General features: G+C 33.4%; 1 protein-coding gene across 1 annotated transcript in view; it reads left to right on the forward strand.

The window, feature by feature from the left end:
• The window catches only part of SI (sucrase-isomaltase), a 112,739-nt gene that overhangs the window by 74,043 nt on the left and 15,911 nt on the right, over window positions 1-22,785 (forward strand). The window contains exons 33-43 of the mRNA XM_068964118.1: window positions 1,706-1,768; window positions 3,102-3,218; window positions 4,859-4,946; window positions 5,911-6,049; window positions 9,591-9,724; window positions 11,675-11,709; window positions 11,797-11,913; window positions 14,912-15,060; window positions 18,108-18,192; window positions 18,275-18,331; window positions 18,919-19,043. Of these exons, the coding sequence (XP_068820219.1) occupies window positions 1,706-1,768; window positions 3,102-3,218; window positions 4,859-4,946; window positions 5,911-6,049; window positions 9,591-9,724; window positions 11,675-11,709; window positions 11,797-11,913; window positions 14,912-15,060; window positions 18,108-18,192; window positions 18,275-18,331; window positions 18,919-19,043 (1,109 nt within the window). The remainder of the gene's footprint in view (window positions 1-1,705; window positions 1,769-3,101; window positions 3,219-4,858; window positions 4,947-5,910; window positions 6,050-9,590; window positions 9,725-11,674; window positions 11,710-11,796; window positions 11,914-14,911; window positions 15,061-18,107; window positions 18,193-18,274; window positions 18,332-18,918; window positions 19,044-22,785) is intronic.

Raw genomic sequence — 22,785 nt, forward strand, 5'->3', positions numbered from 1 at the left:
ACCGACCTTTGCTGGCAAAGAAATGTCTCTGCTTTTGAATATGCTATCTAGGTTGGTCATAACTTTCCTTCCAAGGAGTAAGTGTCTTTTAATTTCATGGCTGAAGTCACCATCAATAGACACTCCATCAGTTCAATCCAAACTATTAGAAACAGAAAGAATTCATACATCATATGTCCAAATACTACTTGTTTCATCTTTAATGTGTTTTTTATTGTATTTATTGGTACCTTTGTGTTTTATTATAAAATTTCCACTAATAAGATGGTCATTCATTATTCTATACTACAAAAGTTATTTAATATTTGTAATTCTCTTTAAAACATCTTGTATAATTGTAAAAGCTATAGTTATATTCCTTACCTGAACAGGGAAAATAGTTTGTTGTATTTCATTTAGACAATAATATTCAGATCTGAGTATATTAATACCTTGTAGAAAACATCCTCCTTTGGCTTATACATAAAGAATAAAGATGCTCAATACTCTGTAAAAGCATAAATGGGAAAAGAATTTCAGAAACAATAGATACATGTATATGTATAACATAATTACTGTATACCTGAACTAATACAATATTGTTAATCAACTATACTCTAATATAGAATACATTTTTTAAAGAATAAAGAAAAAAATCCACTAGTCACAGTTAGAATGAAAATAATTTCCATAGTGGGAGATGTAATTAAATGCAATGTGCAAGTCTATTTGGATCTTAGACCAAAAATATTAACGTTAGTGATAAAAGTGGTGAAATTCGAACATGGCCAATGGTTATAAATATATTACTATTAAGAGAAGCATGGTGAAGGGTACAGAAAAACACTAGGTATATTGTTTGTGACTTTTCTATAAGTGTGAAAGTATTTCAAAATAAAAAGATGAAAGTTAAATAGAAAAAATTCTGCAGTAAAAGGTGAAAAATCACAATGTTTTAAGAAACATAAAAGTATAGAATATTGATTATTAAAAGGGATTATTTCCCTCCTAGTTTCTTCTAATTCTATATTTTTGTACATTTTCTCATTTTATTACCTTTTAAGCACTATTCTCTATCAGCAGCTAATCTCTTATATGTAATTACCCTTCTGCAGATTCTACTTTCTACAACATAAATTTAAATCCCAGAGCTTTTGGCATGATTGAATTTGAGTCCTGTTTTGTGTTTGTGATTGGAATAGAAGAAACACTGGTAGGCTAAGAGGCAGTGACTGGGTTAGGAATATGGTGGAGAGAAGGATTTTAGTACTACTGTGAAAACCAAGAGGATTATTTGCCTCAGTGTGGCCTCATCCAACTCAGATATTCAATTCCTTTCATATAAAAATATATGTTTTTGTTTTTCAAATTTTTTTTTATCCTGGAGTAAGTGTAGAAATAATTTTAATATATCACATTAAATTAAATTTGGTGTATGTGATTCAAATTAATTGTTGACTAGACAATTTGGTTGCATGCCTTGTTTCCAAAATCACTACCTACACCAAGGTTGGATTTTTTTATTTGTCATATTAAAGAGAAGATTAATATGGAAAATGGAAAGAGTTTGCAAATGATACATATGCCAAAACACAAACTAAGCAAATAATTGAAGGGAATTTTTTTTTTATTATTTGCTTATAAAACTTTCTTATACTTTATTTATAAAAGTCATACCACACTGAATTTATTTTGAGCTGGTTTCTCATTTCTTCTCTTTTTGTAGGTTTGGCCAGATTTGCCTAATGTGACAATAGGTGAAAGTTTAACTGAAGATGAAGCTGTTAATGTGAGTTTCATATTGATTAATTATAGAACTAAAAGAAATTCAGCACTTAGATTTAATAATTAGAGATTTCACTGTTCTGCATGTGAATATCCAGTTTCTCCAGCACCATTTGCTAAAGAGACTATACTTTCCTCACTGCATACTCTTTCACTCTTGTCAAAGATCAGTTAACTATACATGTGTGGATGATTTCTGGGCTCTTTAACTGTGCCATTGGCCTATATGTTTATTTTTATGCCAAGACCGTGCTTTTCACTACTGTAGCTATATCTTGAAATTAGGAAACCTAATGCCATCAGCTTTTTTCTACTTACTCAAGATTATTATGATTAAGGAAATATTCAAGGTGTTTCCTAAAGAGTATGATATTAGCTATCGGGATTTAATATATAGTCTTCATCATGTTAAGGTAATTTCTTTCTATTCCTAGTTTGTTGAGAGTTTTTTGTTTTTTATTTTTATCATGAAACAGTGTTGAATTTTATCAAATACATTTTCTGCATTGTTTGTTGATATGCTTATGCTTAGTCATTCAGTCGTGTCTGACTCTGGGACCCTTTGGACCATAGCCCACCACGCTCCTCTGTCCTTGGAATTTTTCAAGAATACTGGAATGAGTTGTCACTTCTTTTTCCAGGAGATCTTCCTGACCCAGGGATCAAACCTGCGTCTCCTGTGGCTCCTGCATTACAGGCGGATACTTTACCCACTGAGCCACTGGGGAAGCACTGTTATTGATATGACCATGTGATTTTTATCATTTATTCTGTTGATATGCTGTATCACAGTAATTGATTTTTGTGTGTAATATAATCCTTGCCTCACAGGGAAAAATTCCACTTATTCATGGTGTATGAGCCTTTTGATGTGTTGTTGAATGTGTTTTGCTAATAGTTTGGTTGAGGATGCTTGTATATCTACTCATCAGATATTGTTTGTGTAAAACTAGGAATGTGTCCATTTCTTCTAGGTTATCCAATCTGTTGTATTATTATTTATCATGGCCTCTTACCATCCTTTCTATTTCTGTGACATCAGTTGTAATTCTCATCTTCCATATCTGATTTTATTTAACTTTCTCTTTTTTCTTAGTCTAGCTAACAGTTTGTAAGTTATATATATGCTGTCAATGAGAAACTCCATTTAGATTTAAGGACACACATAGACTTGGTTGTTGGAGGAAGATCATGGATATTATTTCATGAGAGTTGAGATCAAGTTGTCTTTACTATCACTTGTTGACAACTTGTGAATCTGATAGATAAATGTCTTACTGAAATATAAGGTTTCTCTTATGACTTTCTACATGTTGGTCTAATTTTTGTTTTTACAGGCTTCCAGAGCTCATGCAGCTTTTCCAGATTTCTTCAGGAATTCTACAGCAGAGTGGTGGGCAAGAGAAATTATAGATTTTTATAATAACCAGATGAAGTTTGATGGATTGTGGATTGTAAGTAAACTTTAAGAAATTTATATTTTAAGTTATTTATTGTGTACTGATTATGCAAAAATTATACTAAATTCTATATAATCTTAGCAAAGTATTCTTTATGAAAATATCTCACTCATTTTTTTCTGTAGAACTTTCTTATGCAAAAAACTGATAAAATGCAGTTTGAACAATTCAATTTAAGTATTTGGCTGCTTTTTCCTGAATATTAAAATTGAATTTCAACTTTGCTAAGAAACCAAAGTAGTCTCTTTAATGATTTATAAGTGCTTATAAATATTTATTTTATTTTCATTCAATGTAGGAATAAATCTCACACTCAACTGTCAGTCTTAAGAAGTTATAGTCTCTTACAGATGTAACAAAATCATCCTTTAAATACTATTCTAATTTTATGTGTAACATTAAAGTGTTGATATAAGAGTTTTAGTAATAAAATTTTGAGAAAACATAAAATGAATTTACTATATCACAAGCAAACATTTAATACAGGAGATTTTGCATAATACTTCTCTAGATTTTTGTAGGTGAATTTATCTGTTGATTTTTCAGTGAAGAAAGTGAAGTCGCTCAGTCGTGTCCGACTCTTTGCGACCCCATGGGCTGTAGCCTGCCAGGCTCCTCTGTCCATGGGATTTTCCAGGCAGTTGTCCTGGAGTGGATTGCCATTTCCTTCTCCAGGGGATCTTCCCAACCCAGGAATCTAATCCAGGTCTCCTGCATTGTAGACAGACGCTTTACCGTCTGAGCCACCAGGGAAGTCCCCTTATGTCTGCATTAATTTACTTACTTTTTTAATTAAAAAAATTATAGAGGTGATATTATGTACAACGCTTGAGGATATAAAAGTGTATGTATTTTTTAAATTAACAGAAATACAGTTTTATTTTATTTATAAAGTTGTGCGCTATAAGGGATTTTACTAAATAATCCCCAAGAATTATATATTGTTGGAGAAAAAATAACCTTTTTATGCTAAAGGAATCACCTTTAAATGTGTTTGTTAGTTTCTTCTGTTGTGTCCAAATCTTCACGACCCCATGGACTATAACCCACCATGCTCCTCTGTCCGTGGGATTCTCCAGGCAAGATTAGTGGAGTGGGTTGCCATTTCCTCCTCACCTTTAACTGTCAACTAATTTATATATTTATATGATGGTCTTTTTATATGTGGCTACTAAGATTCTAAAATGTGTATTCAATAAAGACTTTTTGAAGTTTTCTGTATTTGTAAGCTATATCTTGCAGTTTTAAAAACCACAAGCCATTGTTCAAAAATAAAAATTATACAAAGTTTCAGGGCAGAAGTGGAGGGAAAAAAATGGGGGGATATACACTATTATAATTTAGTTTTATGTCTAGAAACACAGAAAACAATTCACTTTTACATGTAGGTTTTATCTACACAGAAAAATAGGATATTTTATATTTTAAAAAAGGAGACATGAACTGTAAAATGTTAAGAAATATTGAGCTAAACTAAATTCTTCAGTATTGTTGAGATTGTCTTATATTTTTTCTTTTTAAAAAAGTGTTGTTATTTGGATATGCTATTTCAATTTATTGAGTTTCTGAATTAGTTCTTTTAAGAAGATATGCTCTAAATTTGTTTTTTGTTTACTTTTCTTTCTCTCTTTAAGGATATGAATGAACCATCAAGTTTTGTAAATGGAACAACTACTAATCAATGCAGAAATACAGAGCTAAATTATCCACCTTATTTCCCAGGTACAATATTGCTGTTATACCTTTGATGTTATCATGTTATTATCATTGATTTATCAGGTTTATATACTTTATGATCTAGAGAATAGGATTCACATTCCCAGTTCTCACTACCCATTTGCACACTGGACCACACCTCAGCTCATTACCAATATCATCTAGATCATCTAACATTACTTTGAGAAAAAAAAAAGAAAAGGTCAAGAAACATGATTTACCTATATGAATACATTTCTAAATTTGATTACTTTGATTTTCTTATGAATCATCCCAGATTTGAGAATCCTCAATATTGTTTGAATAAAAATCTTTAAATCTTTTATAAAGGTTTTTTTTTTTTTTTCCAAGTTTTTCTTTACTAGGGAAAAAGTGAAAGAATGCTAACAGCACTTCCTTGGTTGTCCTGACCTAGGAGAGAAAAGAACAGTCTTTTGGCATTCATCCACATACTCCTACATAGGCAGTAAACTGCATAAATGGTTAACATCTAAAGTTATGGCAAAGCTCTGATAATTTTAATCTGAAACTGAGAAAAAATTTGATTGAGAAATAGTGCTGTTGTAGCATTTGCTTGGCTCTTTATCCCGGGCTTTATGTTAGCAAATGGAATCTTTTTAAAAAAAATCTATTGAATCAATATTTCTTATCTAAATGCATAAAATATAGTAGATTTTAAGGAGTACATTTTTCATGATTTTATGAATTCATATTAATTATTAACATTTTTGTTACTAAATAGAGTAAAATTTTGCACATATTTTCTGGTCACAATTGTAATTGGAATCACTCACAATTGCAGACCAGTTTTTAATTTAAAATTAGCATAAACAAAGTGCACAATTGGTTAAAAAGTGTTCTTTTCAAACAGAGATTAATATTTTACCAAAATAGCTTATGAGTACAGGTTACAGATTTCAATACAGATGGCTTTATAACATATTAATGTTTTTTCATTGATTCTCCCCAGAACTCACAAAAAGAACTGATGGATTACATTTCAGAACCATGTGTATGGAAACAGAGCAGATTCTTAGTGATGGATCATCTGTTTTGCATTATGATGTTCACAATCTATATGGATGGTCACAGCTGAAACCTACTTATGAGTAAGCAATTTTCATAATCATCCTTTCTATTATTTGTTAGATTTACTTTGAGTCCTTCGCTGCTGATCTTACCTTACTTGATCATTCAAAGCACTTGGAATAGTTTTTTCTCTCTCTCTGTCTGTATATTTATTTTAAATTTTCATCCTATTCCCAAAGGACCCTGAATTATTATATTTTGTTCCCAAGCAGGTACTCAGCTCATAGTAGCACAATGCCTCAGGAATAGTAAGAGCTCAAAGAATAATTTTTAATGAATATGTGTAAACAATATATAGTTTGATGTCATTAATTAAAGCATAAATGCTAGGCTAAATCTGCTATTTAAATCCATTATTAGCAAATATGAAACTATGTAATTGACTTTGAGCTTCTCAAACTTTAATACTCATACACGTGCTCAGTCATGTTTGATTCTTTGTGACCCCATGGACTGTAGCCTGCCAGGCTCGTCTATCCATGGAATTTTCCAGGCAAGAATACTGGAGTGGGTTGCCATTTTCTATTCCAGGGCGTCTTCCCAACCCAGGGATTGAACCCATGTCTCTTGAACTGGCAGGTGGATTTTTTATCACGATAACATCTGGAAAGCCCACTAATAGCTCTATTAAACAAATTCTTATATGAGGCTAATAATGATGGAACATAGTCTATTCTTTAAATAAAAGTCTTTGTTAACATTGTGCAACAGATTTTTGTGCAATGATAGAAATGTTTTATAATTCTGGATTGTTCAGTATGGTAGCTACCAGCCATATATGATTGTTGAACAATATGGCTAGTGTAACTCATAAAAATAATTTTAAATTTTATTTAATTTTCAAAAATTTAAATTAAACAATACCATGTGGCTTATGGTCACCATACTACACAGTGCAACTCTAGATCATTGGCTCTTAACTACACATTGTAATCCACTGTATATTTTTTAAATTTTATTTTATATTGGAGTGTAGTTTATTAACAATGTTGTGTTATTTGTAGGCGTATGGCAAAGTGATTCAGTTATACATATATATATGTATATGTACATATATATATACATATATGTATATGTACTTTTGTATATATATACATATATATATGTATATATATTCCTTTTCAAATTATTTTCCCATTTATGTTAACATAGAATATTAAGTAGAGTTCCCTGTTCTATACAGTAGGCCTTTGTTGGTCATCTATTTTAAATATAGTACAAAATTAGAAATTTTTGTACTATATAAATTCTGATTTTAATTAATCTGAATTGCAGGCTAAGAATCTGAATTTTTTAAAATTACCTAGGTGGTTGTAATGAGCATCTGGGATTGAAAACCAGTACTCTAGTAGATGACTAAAGTTGATTAAAGAACGAAAAGCATTTTGCAGTAAAGGGTATGGGTAATATTTCCTCATTTAGTGAAACACACATCTTATTTCCAGGACCAAACACTTTTCAACCTAGAATCAGTGAATTATCTAAGATATTATTACATGAATGATTGACTATAGATTTGTTCACAAAATCCCAATGCAAGGGCATTCAGAAAAACTAGTAGATGTATTTCTTAAGAATAATGCTTTTTTATTAAGACAAATGCTTCTTCAGTTAACCCTACTGAAACATACTATGGGGCACAATTATCCTTCCTTAACCTCACTTTACCATAATACTATAGATATTAAGAATAACAAAAATATTGAGAGGTGACTGGTGAACCCATTAGCAAAACTTATATAACTTGAGAAGAAAATATGTACTTTAAGGGAAATGAAAAAAAAAAATTTTTTTTCAAAAAGGACAATAAATTGAGTTTCTGGAGCACATTACAGAATTTAGCATGGTTCCTGACACACTGTGCAATGTTTAGTACATCTAAATGAACCAGTTTTATCTTACCACAGCTATTAAAATTTTATAAATAAACTCAGGGAAAAATTAGGTAAATCTCTAGATAGTTGATATGTTGTTATATGATATGTTATAAGTTATTTGGGGATGTTAAAATCCATTTTCAGTTCTTAAATAGCATTATGAGGAAGATATTGGTACAGTTTTCCAAAGAATATCCGTTTAATGTTAATTTTATTCTTGTACATAAAATCTTTCAGTAAAACTTTAATCATATTTGTTGTTTAAATTAAAAGATTAATAAGTTTTAAATGCTGAGTTAAATAACTCAATTTATGCATAGCCATAGACTTTTTATATCTTTTAAATACTTTTTTACTATTTAATTTTTTCAGTTATATAAGAATAAAATTGTTGAACTCTCAGATATTATAGAGATAGTCATTATAGATTTAAAGATCTTGCAAATGTAAAAGGATGCTATAAATAAATTACATTTAAACAAATGATGAACAGTAAGACTTTTTAACATTGGAAAAAACTGAAAGAATGAAAAGCATAATATTTTTCTTCAAGTTATTCAGACTGTACCATTTTTAGTTTCATTATTTCAGTTTCAATAATTCTCAGTTTCCTGTAAGTTTGAGATATTCATTAATTCAAAAATTAATTATATGCCAAGCACTATATTAGGTATAAGGAGTACAAAGAAGATTAAGGCATTCCTTAAACCTCCAGAGTCTCAAGGTCTCATTGAAGAAGTTTTATGTATAAAGAAATCAGTACAAACACTGTTATCCATCTTTAACAAGGAAATGATTACATAGAGTTGATAACATGCCTGTAGGTTACAAATCTGCCTAATTAAGAATTTGAAATATTTTTCCAATATGGTTCTATAGTCCCTATTCATATACAATTTATTTTGAATAATAAAATAAAAACAATTATTTTTATAACATTCAATAGTGAATTTTTTAATTTTTGGTACATTTATAAGAGACAGATACTGATAACATATTGCATTATTCTTAACACTAGCATATGTTTTAAATAAATAATAAAGTCAATAAACTTGTTCTTCAAAGGCTGAAAAGAATGGAAAAGAAAAATATATGATCCAATTTTAAAAACCATTCTCTTGAGATCTGTCTTTAGACAGATTCTATCCTTAAAATAGAATAACTATTTTTATTATTATTTTTTTAAGACCTAGCGAAGCCTTTCTGTCTTTAAACTACCCTCTAAAACAGGGAGTATTATAGCAAAGATTCTCTGCAGAGTGATACGGAGATTAATTGTTAACAAGTTATAAATAAGAAGAGTTGAAGCATTAATAGGGCCTAAACTTTATTAAGAGAACATGTTTAAGTAGGATGAAATAAGTTCATTCAAAACCTCACAATATAATTAGTTGAGTCGATAATATCAATAGTTGGCTTATATTCACTGGTCAAATAGCAAAAGGGCCACTTAGGCATGTTGCTCTGCTAAATGTTGTAAGGGAAAAAGATGTTTTACATGTTTGTGAGGATTTTATAGTATAATGAGAGAAGACTCACTTGTAAAGGATAGCTAAAGCAAGAGACAGCATAGACAACATAAATAAAATACTTTTTTGTTTAAGGAAGTGGTCCTATGTAGAAATATATGAAGAAAATATCTCATATATTATAAGAACTCATAGTTCCTCTCCATCTATATTAGTGCATTGCAAAAGGCAACTGGCAAAAGAGGAATTATTATTTCTCGTTCCACATATCCTTCTGCTGGACGATGGTCAGGACACTGGCTTGGAGACAACTATGCAACATGGGACAATTTGGAAAAATCTATCATTGGTATGTGAGAGTCACCATCTTTCTCATTATTCTTTTGAAGTTTGTATTAGCTATTCACTGTTGCTAGTTCATATACTTTATAAGTCCTTTGAATATGCTTTTGGCACCATGTTCTCTGACAAATAACATAATGAAAAAGCAATGGGCCAGAGAGCAGGATTTAGCTTATTTTGAGAAAATAATTTTGTCCCTTTTGGTCTCAGTTTCCTTTTGCGAAAGGGCAGAAACTGAGAAAGATAACATATAGAACTAAGAAAAGAAATGGATAGAAATTCTAGAGTCTAGGGAATAAGAATATCTTGTAGACGCTAAAGTATGAAACATCTCAAACAAATTTTGAAAGTTTTCTGACTATATTTGGATAAAGAGTAAATAAAATATTATTTTGTTAAAGGGATTATTTTTCAGTTTCAGATATAGACTTAAAAATTCTTTATATTTATATTAGGATCAAGGAAAACACTTAATCAATGTTTAGAAATATTCCTTTAAAAGAAGAGCTGGAAATTCACATACATTCTATTTCATGAAAATAATCACTCCTCAAGGGATTTTATCTAATAAGGGTAATTCAGTTTGTTTCAAATGATAAGATCTATGGCTAGATAATTACAGAAACAGCCTTTTATTTTAATAATAAAACCAAGGAAGCCATTAACACGTTCTTATACTACAATTTGTTCATAACAGCCTTGTGATCTAAATGTGTCATCTTGAAAGAGTCAAGGAGTCTTATTTTTATAAATGTCATTAATACCATAAAGTAAAAAAATACGTACATTTTATAGGAAGAAAAAATAAAAAGTGTATTAATAATCTGAAAAGCTGTTTTATTGAATTAGAGGTCAGTATTAGAAAAAATAAATAGAAAATATACAAGCAACTTATGCAGCTCAATTCCAGAAAAATAAACGACCCAATTAAAAAATGGGCCAAAGAACTAAATAGTCATTTCTCCAAAGAAGACATACAGATGGCTAACAAACACATGGAAAGATGCTCAGCATCACTCATTATCAGAGAAATGCAAATCAAGACCACAATGAGATACCACTTCACACCAGTCAGAATGGCTGCAATCCAAAAGTCTGCAAGCAATAAATGCTGGAGAGGATGTGGAGAAAAGGGAACCCTCTTACACTGTTGGTGGGAATGCAAACTAGTACAGCCACTATGGAAAACAGTGTGGAGATTCCTTAAAAAACTGGAAATAGAGCTGCCTTGTGACCCAGCAATTCCACTGCTGGGCATACACACCAAGGAAACCAGAATTGAAAGAGACACGTGTACCCCAATGTTTTCATCGCAGCACTGTTTATAATAGCCAGGACATGGAAAGAACCTAGATGTCCATCAGCAGATGAATGGATAAGAAAGCTGTGGTACACATACACAATGGAGTATTACTCAACCATTAAAAAGAATACATTTGAATCAGTTCTAATGAGATGGATGAAACTGGAGCCGATTATACAAAGTGAAGTAAGCCAGAAAGAAAAACACCAATACAGTATACTAACACATATATATGGAATTTAGAAAGATGGTAATGATGACCCTATATGTGAGACAGCAAAAGAGACGCAGATGTGTAGAGTGGACTTTTGGACTCTGAGGGAGAGGGAGAGGGTGGAATGATTTGGGAGAATGGCATTGAAACATGTATACTATCATGTAAGAAACGAATAGCCAGTCTATGTTTGATGCTGGATACAGGATGCTTGGGGCTGGTGCATGGGAATGATCCAGAGAGATGATATGGGATGGGAGGTGGGAGGGGTGTTTCATGTTTGGGAACTCATGTACACTCGTGGTGGATTCATGTCAATGTATGGCAAAACCAATACAGTATTGTAAATTAAAATAAAGTAAAAAAAAATTAAAATTAAAAAAAAGAAAAAAGCAAATATCAAAATATTGATTTCTGCAATTTTCTTTTATAATTTTTAGGTATGATGGAATTTAGTCTCTTTGGAATGTCATATGTAAGTAGCTCTATTCCTCTTATCTTCATCACTTGTGAATATTAAAAAACATACTATTAACGTTCATTAAATATCACTGTATTTTAGACTGGAGCAGATATCTGTGGTTTCTTCAACAATTCAGAATATCAGCTCTGTGCCCGCTGGATGCAACTTGGAGCATTTTATCCATATGCAAGAAATCACAACAGTGCATTTACTAGAGTATGTAATTACTGCATTTACTCTCATTCCTTTGTCCCACTAACCTTAAGCATCTTTGACTAGAATTCACCCTTCCTGGCTGATTTCCAGATGAATGCTTTGAATCTCTACATTTACTGAGGGCATCTGAGCCCATCAGTTTAAGAATTTCCTGATTTGGGTTATCTTTATACTTTGGGGTTTAAGACTTGGTTGGCCGGCATATGTACTGCTGGTCTATATAAATTTGGAGAAGCCAAGGCAAAAACTGCTTCTCGAAATCCTTACAAACCTGGACAGAACAATGAAAAAAAAATTGACTTCAAACTAAATAATTAGAAAAAGTCACTTAGAATACTAGTATCAATGTGTGAAATGGGCAAATTTAAACAGAAAACATTTTAAAGATGAATTGAGAAGAAATAAAAGGAAAAGGGAATCATGAGAACAAATTTATATGTGGTGGCACTATATACTTTATATATACTTTACTAAACTGGAAGAACTTTTTGAGTGAGGTGGTTGGTGGCATTAGTGGTAAAGAACTTGCTTGCAAGTTCAGGAGACATAGGAAACGTAGGTTCAGTCCTTGGGCTGGAAGATCCCCTGGAGGAGGATGGCAACCCACTCCAGTATTCTTGCATGAAGAATCCCATGGACAGAGGAACCTGGAGGGCTATATGTTCCATAGGGTTGCAAAGAGCTGGGCACGATTGAAGTGACAGCACACAGCTCATAGAAAAGTATAAACAATTGAAGACAGTATCTAACTGTTATATTTTGTGATATTCATTTTCAGTGAAAAATTACAGAAAAAAAGATAAATTATCTTTTAATAATAAAAAAGATAAATTATCTTTTAATATTCTCATGGAAGAATTGTAGATGGAGCTGGTCTTTTAAGGATGCACTCTAGCCATAATAACTGAATGGCAGAATTCATCATGTGTTGTGAATTCTTCATGTCACCTCTGGGAAATTTTAGTCAGAATAGAAAGAAAAATTTGTATTACAAAATGAAAATATATACAAGATTAAAGGCAGTATGGGGCCACATTTTGGGAGAATTTGTAATTCTTTGTAATAATTTGTAATATGTTGGGCAATAGAGAAGTTGATAAGATAGGAATATTTTAGCAGGAGAACATTTTGTCAATAATGCAATTCAGAAAGCTGTATTATTAGGAGATTGAGGCTTGAATGAATAAAATCCTAAACAAGGATTCTTTAATAATTCTTTAATTTTTCTTTCATTCAAGAGGAATTCATTGAAAATCTATTATTTAATAATTTACAAAGTCCCTGCACTATATGATTTATATAATATATATCCAAAGGATAGAGATAATATACAATTTATATATATAATATGTATATAGACAATAAATATGTAAATAGACAATTTATATATATATATATATATATATATATATATATACACACACATATATAAAATATGTATATAGAACAGCAAGTCCAGATAAGTCATATGAGGGAAAACTTGGGTAAGCTAAAATTATAAAGAGTTATTTGGGTTCTGTTTTAGAGGGGATGCTCAGGGAAGTCTTCTTGGGTAAAGTGACATTAGCATTAGAGCAGAGACTTGAGTTGGGGAAACAAACAAATTTAAACATATGGGGATGAATTTCAAGTCAGGGGAACAAGTGAAAGACCACAAGGTGGGAATGTGGCTGGAGTTTTGAAGACTATGAAATTGGAGAGGGAAAGACTGATGAAGTATTTCTGAATGAAATGTGAAGAACAGACGTCTCAAGTTTAGGAGGTAGTATAATTGAATTTAAGAATTTATGATTTAGGATTAAATGCTTATTTTCAGCATGTAAAAACTGAAATAATGTCAACAAAGTCAGTATGCAACATATATGGTCTTTGCCTCTTCTAACTTGACTTGGAAACTGGTAACAGTAGGAGAAGACAGAGCTTAATAGTTATTGGATGATTGTACTTTCAACGTTTTGCCTATTCCAATTCTACATGTACCAATTTAACAATTGGTCACCATTCAAACGTTTTTACTACTGGAATCTAGGAAAATTGGAATCTTCATAGATAGGATACCACTCTTAAAAACTCTGTTCCTGCTGATAATCACAAAAAACACTGAAAGTGTTGTCCCCTGGAGTCATGCGGCAGTCTTATTTGTTCCCTTGATATAAAGTAGAATGTAAGATAGTAATCAATTTCCCTATTATTTTTTAACCAGTAAGTGCAATAACATTGTTTGAGTGCATGCATGGATTGTGCAACCCCATGGACTATAGCCCACCAGGCAATTTCCCTTGAGAATACTCAAGCGGGTTGCCATTTCCTCCTCCAGGGGATCCTCCTGACCCAGGGACTGAACCAGCCTCTCTTGAGTCTTCTGCATTGGCAGGCAGATTCTTTACCACTGAGCCACGAGGGAAGCCCACAATAACATTATTTAGAAGTTTTTAACTTTCCAGGATCAATTTTAGGCTTTTTACCTGGAGAGTGATTCCAGAGCAGATTTGGTGGGCATGTTCTTTTTTGTTATGCAATATTAATTTGATCCTCTCCTCTTCCTATACTATTATTTCTTCAGTACCATAGTTTATTCATTTCTCATGAGATCACAGTGTGCAGGGTTACTGTGATGGACTTTGCATGTCTCTTTATTTCAATCCACTTTTGTATAGCATTCTGTTTCTCCCCTAGATTTTTCATCCTATAGTGAGTATCACCATACTTGACAAGGGTATTTATCACCTATTCAAATATGAACTGCTCTTTAAGTAGGTTCACCTACATGAAATCATGTATGAGCTTAATTTGCACTTTCTTATTAGAGTGTTAATATTATGCTCTGTCTTTCCATCATATGAGATAGAAATATTACTCCAGAAGAATTTTGTGAAGAACGTATATAGCATATGATGGTGATTTAAATTATTCCATAGTTTTTATCCTTCAAATATGTATTTGAAAACTATGATTTAACCAAGAACAAGAGCTTATATTTTATTTTGCTTTGTTTCAGAGACAAGATCCTGCTTCCTGGAATAAAACTTTTTCTACAATGTCAAGGGACATTCTTAATATTAGATACACTTTATTGCCCTACTTCTATACACAGATGCATGAAATTCATGCTCATGGTGGCACTGTTATCCGACCCCTTTTGCATGAGTAAGTTCACATTCTTTTTCCTATCACAAAGAAATAAGCTATTCTTTGTTTTATTCAATTATCAATATAAAATGGGCTTTCCCTGGTGACTCAGCTGGTAAAGAATCCGCCTGCAATGTGGGAGACTGGATTTAATCCCTGGGCTGGGAAGATCCCCTGGACAAGGGAATGGCTATCCACTTCAGTATTCTGGACTGGGGAATTCCATGGAGTGTGTAGTCCATGGGATCGCAAACAGTCAGCATGACTGAGCGACCTTGACTTTCACTTTCCAATCTACTTTCACTTCAATATAAAATATTTTAAACTAAAACATTTTTTGTTGTTGTTTTAGTGTACATTTTGGATTAATAAGCATTTACATGAGGAAATCTGCTAAAAAGCAGTCTAATATATGCCATTAAAAATGAAGTACATTAACCAGTTTTTAAAAAGTAATGTTTTAGAAATAACTACTACATACCAATATTGTTTTAGATTACTTATAGACCTTATTACAGTGTGTATTTTTGAGAATTCTTGCAAATAAGTAATATTATCTCTATATTATAATTTATTTAACTGAAGTTTACTGCAATTCAGTTAATGTACCACATACAAATGCCTGACTGAGGAAGACCATCCTAACTCTCCCATTCTTTGTAGAAAATTGTTTTGGATTTACTCTTTAAATCTCAAACTGATATATGACCAAATCTTGAAATTCAATTCTATGAATATAGTTGCAAAAATGTTAGCATGTTCTGTTTTTAGTTCAAATACATTTCTTATGGATGTTACACAAAGTAAAAAACAAACATGTATACAAACCAAAAAAAAAAATAATAACCATGATATACTTAACTTCTTGTGTGCCCTATATTATCAGAATAATTGAATGCGGTGATTTGTTAGATTTCACTATTCATAAACCAGTAAAAACAATACACAGAGAATATTTACTCAAATTAAGCAGTTCAGTTCAGTTTAGTCACACAGTCATGACCTAATCTTGGCGACCCCATGATTCACAGCAGGCCAGGTCTCCCTGTACATCACCAACTCCTGGAGTTCACTCAGATTCATGTCCATCAAGTCAGTGATGTCATCCAGCTATTTCATCCTCTGTCCTCGCCTTCTCCTCCTGTCCCCAATCCCCCCCAGCATCAGAGTCTTTTCCAATGAGTCCACTCTTCCATGAGGTGGCCAAAGTACTAGTTTCAGCTTTAGCATCAGTCCTTCCAATGAGCACCCAGGACAGATCTCCTTTAGGATTGACTGGTTGGATCTGCTTGCAGTCCAAGGAACTCTCAAGAGTCTTCTCCAACAACACAGTTCCTAAGCATCTATTCTTTGGCATTCACAGTCTTTCTTTCTTCACAGTCCAACTCTAACATTCATACATGGCCATTGGAAAAACCATAGCCTTGAGTAGATGGACCTTTGTTGGCAAAGTAATGTCTCTGCTTTTCAATATGCTATCTAGGTTGGTCGTAACTTTCCTCCCAAAAAGTAAGCGTCTTTTAATTTCTTGGCTGCAGTCACCATCTGCAGTGATTTTGGAGCCCAGAAAAATAAAGTCTGACACTGTTTCCACTGTTTCCCCATCTATTTCCCAGTGATGGGGAAATAGAAGTGATGGGACCAGACGCCATGATCTTCGTTTTCCGAATATTGAGCTTTAGGCCAACTTTTTCACTCTCCTCTTTCACTTTCATCAAGAAGCTTTTCACTTCCTTTTCACTTTCTGCCATAATGGTGGTGTCATCTCAATATCTGAGGTTATTGATATTTCTCCCAGCAATAATGATTCCAGCTTGTGCTTCCTCCAGCCCAGGGTTTTCATGATGTACTCTGCATAGAAGTTAAAAAAGCAGGGTGACAATATACAGCCTTGACATACTCCTTTTCCTATTTGGACTGGAACAACTAGTCTGTTGTTCCATATACAGTTCTAACTGTTGCTTCCTAACCTGCAAACAGGTTACTCAAGAGGTATGTTAGGTGGTCTTGTAGTCCCATCTCTTTCAGAATTTTCCACAGTATTGCGATCCACACAGTCCAAGGCTTTGACAGAGTCAATAAAGCAGAAATAGATGTTTTTCTGTAACTTTCTTGCTTTTTCGATGATCCAGTGGATGTTGGCAATTTGACCTCTGGTTCCTCTGCCTTTTCTAAAACCAGCTTGAGCATCTGGAAGTTCACAGTTCACATATTGCTGAAGCCTGGCTTGGAGAATTTTAGGTATTACATTACTAGTGTTGAGATGAGTGCAATTGTGTGGTAGTTTGAACTTTCTTTGACATTGCCTTTCTTTGGGATTAGAATGAAAATTGACCTTTTCCAGTCCTGTGGCCACTGCTGAGTTTTCCAAATTTGCTGGCATATTGAGTGCAGCACTTTCATAGTCTCACACTTTTCTTCCAGAGTGTTTGTATCTTTGCTTCCTGTTTTTTGATCTTCTATTTGGCAAAGCTAATATTTGAACCTATGTATTGGTGATGGACAGGGAAGCCTGGTATGCTGCGATTCATGGGATCGCAGAGTTGGACATGACTGAGCGACTGAACTGAACTGACTGAACTGAAGTTCACTTCAAAGGAGATTTCTCACTCAGTCGGTCTTACATGTCCATTGCAACTCTGCATTTTGTCAGAAGGTTTAGTCATGCTCTAGATTTACTCATAAAATATTGCACCACTGTGTATTGAATTTTGGGGCTTCCCTGGTGGCTCAGCTTGTAAAGAATCTGCCTGCAATGCCAGAGACCTGGGTTCAATCCCTGAGTTGGGAAGATCCCCTGGAGAAGGGAACAGCTACGTACTCCAGTATTCTGGCCTGGAGAATTCCATGGACTGTATAGTCCATTGGGTCACAAAGAGTTGGACATGACTGAGTGACTTTCACATATTGAATTCCAAATGATGAAATTGTTTTTGATCTTTTATAGTTTGATTTGCATTTCTATCCACAAAAGTCCATACTTCAAAATATGTTTTTAATAATTATTTTATTGTATTTCAAAGAGATAAATTTATTTGATTTAACTTTGTATATATTTTGTCCAGGTTTTTAAATGAAAAATCAACCTGGGATATATTCAAACAGTTTCTGTGGGGTCCAGCATTTATGGTTACCCCTGTATTGGAACCTGTAAGTCCCATTTAATATTTTTGTTCACAAAAGAATATTCTTTGGTTTATATGTTTTTAATGACTATATTTTTAAATTCCAGTACGTTGACACTGTAGAAGGCTATGTCCCTAATGCTCGGTGGTTTGATTACCATACAGTAAGTAATTAAGAAATTTTGGGGAATTGACAAAATAGAAATGAGTAACTAATTGATTATAGCATTTTTATTAATGACATACTTGTTTTCCTTTCCACTTAAAAAGAATAAGATGTTTCTTGCTAATTAACAACCAGTGAGAGAGTTAATTTATTGTGCCATAGATTGTTATATAGTCATGGGTTTATTTTACTAAATAAATGTCAAAATTGTACATTGTGCATGAAAATGTCATTACCTTTTATTAAGTATGCAAGAATATTGCTAAAAGTAATTCATTCCTTCCAAGAATAATATATGTGACAAGTCAGGAATAACTTTTGTGACCCATCAAGCACCCATGTATTTTCTGCATGTGCATACTACAAAAAATAGTGGTAAGTTAATTTCAAAGCTATAAATAACCTAAGGAATAAACTGGTTTATCATTTAACCAACATAACTTCCTGAATAAATGTGTGTGGTTTTATTATTTTTTAAATTAAAAATTATATTATTTGATTCTATAAATGTACCCCCTCAAGTACCAGTGTTGCTGATGATTCTCATATTGCTTTTGTTCTTTCTTGCAACTGTCTCATTTCCAGGGCAAAGATATTGGTGTCAGAGAAACATTTCATACATTTGCAGCTCCTTTATATGAAATCAACCTACATGTCCGTGGTGGTTACATCCTACCATGTCAAGAGCCTGCTAACAACACATTTTACAGGTAAGTGAAGTGTAAGTCTTGCGAGTCCCTTGAACTGCAAGTCGATCAAACCAGTTAGTTCTAAAGGAAATCGAGCCTGAATATTCATTGGAAGGACTGTTGCTGAAGCCCCATTTTGGTCATGCATGCAAAGAGCTTACTTATTAGAAAAGACCCTGATGCTGGGAAAGATTGAAGACAAATGGAGAAGAGGGCAGCAGAGGATAAGATGATTAGAGAGTATCACCAACTAAATGGACATGAAATTGAGCAACACCAGGGAGATAGTGGAGGACAGAGGAACCTGTCAGCTACGGTTGTAAAGAGTTGGACACGATTTAGCAACTGATCAACAGCAACAAAAACAAAGTGTTTACAGAACTCAGATTAGATTTTCAGTTACATAATGCTAGAATTGTCAAGAACCAGGAAAGTTCTGAGATTTTATCCTACTTCCAACCTTACAGGTTAGCCTGCCACAGTTTCATGACTACTGTGTCTGAGACAAAGGTCTTACTCATGGCATAGCAAGAAATATGAGCTTCATGTTTACTTCAGTGTCACTTGACCCCCAAGTCCCATGTGGGTGAGTGACATCAAGTGACCCAGGTGGATACTGTCCATGCAGGAGGTTTGTGTCACAATGAAGAAATGCCAAGTTTTGGGAAACTCAACCTTTTATAGTAGACTTTGAGTAAATTACCATTATTTGCTTTGAAGGGAGAAAAATTGTCAGTGCTTAAATAATGTAGAAACTTGACTCATGGAAAATTGATTTCCCACATGATAGAAATGTTTCACAGACCAAAACAACAACTGAAATTTAATGTCTTCTGTATAAACATGCAAAGGTATTGATAACATGCAAAGTTTTTGTATTTTAAATGGCTACCTCACCTAAGACTCATTATTTTTTCTGAGTCTGATATGTGGAAAGAAGTATTATTTTATTCATTAAAGTATATTTTTATTTTTTTTATTTTTTTTTTTAATTTTTATTTTTGCTTTATTTTACTTTACAATACTGTATTTGTTTTGTCATACATTGACATGAATCCACCACGGGTGTACATGAGTTCCCAATCCTGAACCCCCCTCCCACCTCCCACCCCATATTGTCTCTCTGGATCATCCGCATGCACCAGCCCCAAGCACCCTATATCCTGCATCGAACATAGACTGATGATTCATTTCTTACATGATAGTATACATGTTTCAGTGCCATTCTTGCAAATCATCTCAGCCTCTCCCTCTCCCACAGAGTCCAAAAGTCTGTTCTATACATCTGTGTCTCTTTTGCTGTCTCACATACAGGGTTATCATTACCTTCTTTCTAAATTCCTTATATATGTGTTAGTATACTGTATTGGTGTTTTTCTTTCTGGCTTACTTCACTCTGTATAATCAGCTCCAGTTTCATCCACTTCATTAAAACTGATTCAAATGTATTCTTTTTAATAGCTGAGTAATACTCCATTGTGTATATGTACCACAGCTTTCTTATCCATTCATCTGCTGATGGACATCTAGGTTGTTTCCATGTCCCGGCTGTTATAAACAGTGCTGCAATGAACATTGGGGTACATGTGTCTCTTTCAATTCTGGTTTCCTCGGTGTGTATGCCCAGCAGTGGGATTGCTGGGTCATAAGGCAGCTCTATTTCCAGTTTTTTAAGGAATCTCCACACTGTTTTCCATAGTGGCTGTACTAGTTTGCATTCCCACCAACAGTGTAAGAGGGTTCCCTTTTCTCCACACCCTCTCCAGCATTTATTGCTTGCAGACTTTTGGATTGCAGCCATTCTGACTGGTGTGAAGTGGTACCTCATTGTGGTCTTGATTTGCATTTCTCTGATAATGAGTGATGTTGAGCATCTTTCCATGTGTTTGTTAGCCATCTGTATGTCTTCTTTGGAGAAATGTCTATTTAGTTCTTTGGCCCATTTTTTGATTGGGTCGTTTATTTTTCTGGAATTGAGCTGCATAAGTTGCTTATATATTTTTGAGATTAGTTGTTTGTCAGTTTCTTCACTTGTTATTATTTTCTCCCATTCAGAAGGCTGTCTTTTCACCTTGCTTATAGTTTCCTTTGTTGTGCAGAAGCTTTTAATTTTAATTAGATCCCATTTGTTTATTTTTGCTTTTATTTCCAGTATATTGGGAGGTGGATCATAAAGGATCCTGCTGTGATTTATGTTGGAGAGTATTTTGCCTATGTTCTCCTCTAGGAGTTTTATAGTTTCTGGTCTTACACTTAGATCTTTAATCCATTTTGAGTTTATTCTTGTGTGTGGTGTTAGAAAGTGATCTAGTTTCATTCTTTTACAAGTGGTTGACCAGTTTTCCCAGCACCACTTGTTAAAGAGATTGTCTTTACTCCATTGTATATTCTTGCCTCCTTTGTCAAAGATAAGGTGTCCATAGGTGTGTGGATTTATCTCTGGGTTTTCTATTTTGTTCCATTGATTTATATTTCTGTCTTTGTGCCAGTACCATACTGTCTTGATGACTGTGGCTTTGTAGTAGAGCCTGAAGTCAGGCAAGTTGATTCCTCCAGTTCCATCCTTCTTTCTCAAGATTGCTTTGGCTATTCAAGGTTTTTTGTATTTCCATACAAATCTTGAAATTATTTGTTCTAGGTCTGTGAAAAATACTGCTGGTAGCTTGATAGGGATTGCATTGAATCTGTAGATTGCTTTGGATAGAGTACTCATTTTCACTATATTGTTTCTTCCAATCCATGTACATCTATTAGTGTCCTCTTTGATTTCATTCATCAGTATTTTATAGTTTTCTATATATAGGTCTTTATTTTCTTTAGGTAGATATATTCCTAAGTATTTTATTCTTTTCGTTGCAATGGTGAATGGAATTGCTTCCTTTCCTTAATTTCTTTTTGTACTTTCTCATTATTAGTGTATAGGAATGCAAGGGATTTCTGGGTGTTGATTTTATATCCTGCAACTTTACTATATTCATTGATTAGCTCTAGTAATTTTCTGGTGGAGTCTTTAGGGTTTTCTATGTAGAGGATCATGTCATCTGCAAACAGTGAGAGTTTTACTTCTTCTTTTCCAAAGTATATTTTTAAAATGAACTTTTCTATGAACTTTAAGAAAACAATGCTCAGAAGACTTCTCTTTCCTTCTGTCTTTTCCAGTCCCCCTTTTCTTCCTCCATCAGTACTATGACACATTCCCTGATTCACATTAGTTTATGAAAGTAGATATCTATTGACAATATCACTACTCTTTCAAACTGCTAAGTCCTCTGTTGTCCATAGAAGAACCAGATCTGTTTTTATCAATCTTGTCCCATTTTACAATGAAAGGTAGTTCAGATTTTCTATCCATACCATTTATAACTGAACATCTTCTAAGATTGCTTATGTGACATCTCCCTCTTGTTCAACGATGTGTCATATCTACCAGGGGTTGTGGGTCCATTCTGTCTCCTATGACTGATGTAAGAATGAATTTCTGATACCAATCACAGAATCTATTTCCACTGTTAAACTCCTGGCTTAGATATTCAGATTCTAGAGGACTCAGTTCTGTTTCTCTTCTCATCTCCTGCTGTACCTCCTCTCATGGTGATCCATGTGCTGACAGCCCCAGCTGGCATGAATAGGTTATGAGGAGCCTGGAAGGCTACAGTTCATGGGGTCGCTAAGAGTCGGACACGACTGAGCGACTTCACTTTCACTTTTCACTTTCATGCATTGGAGAAGGAAATGGCAATCCACTCCAGTGTTCTTGCCTGGA

This window comes from Capricornis sumatraensis, chromosome 1 (genome assembly GCF_032405125.1).
Source record: "Capricornis sumatraensis isolate serow.1 chromosome 1, serow.2, whole genome shotgun sequence".
NCBI lineage: Eukaryota > Metazoa > Chordata > Mammalia > Artiodactyla > Bovidae > Capricornis > Capricornis sumatraensis.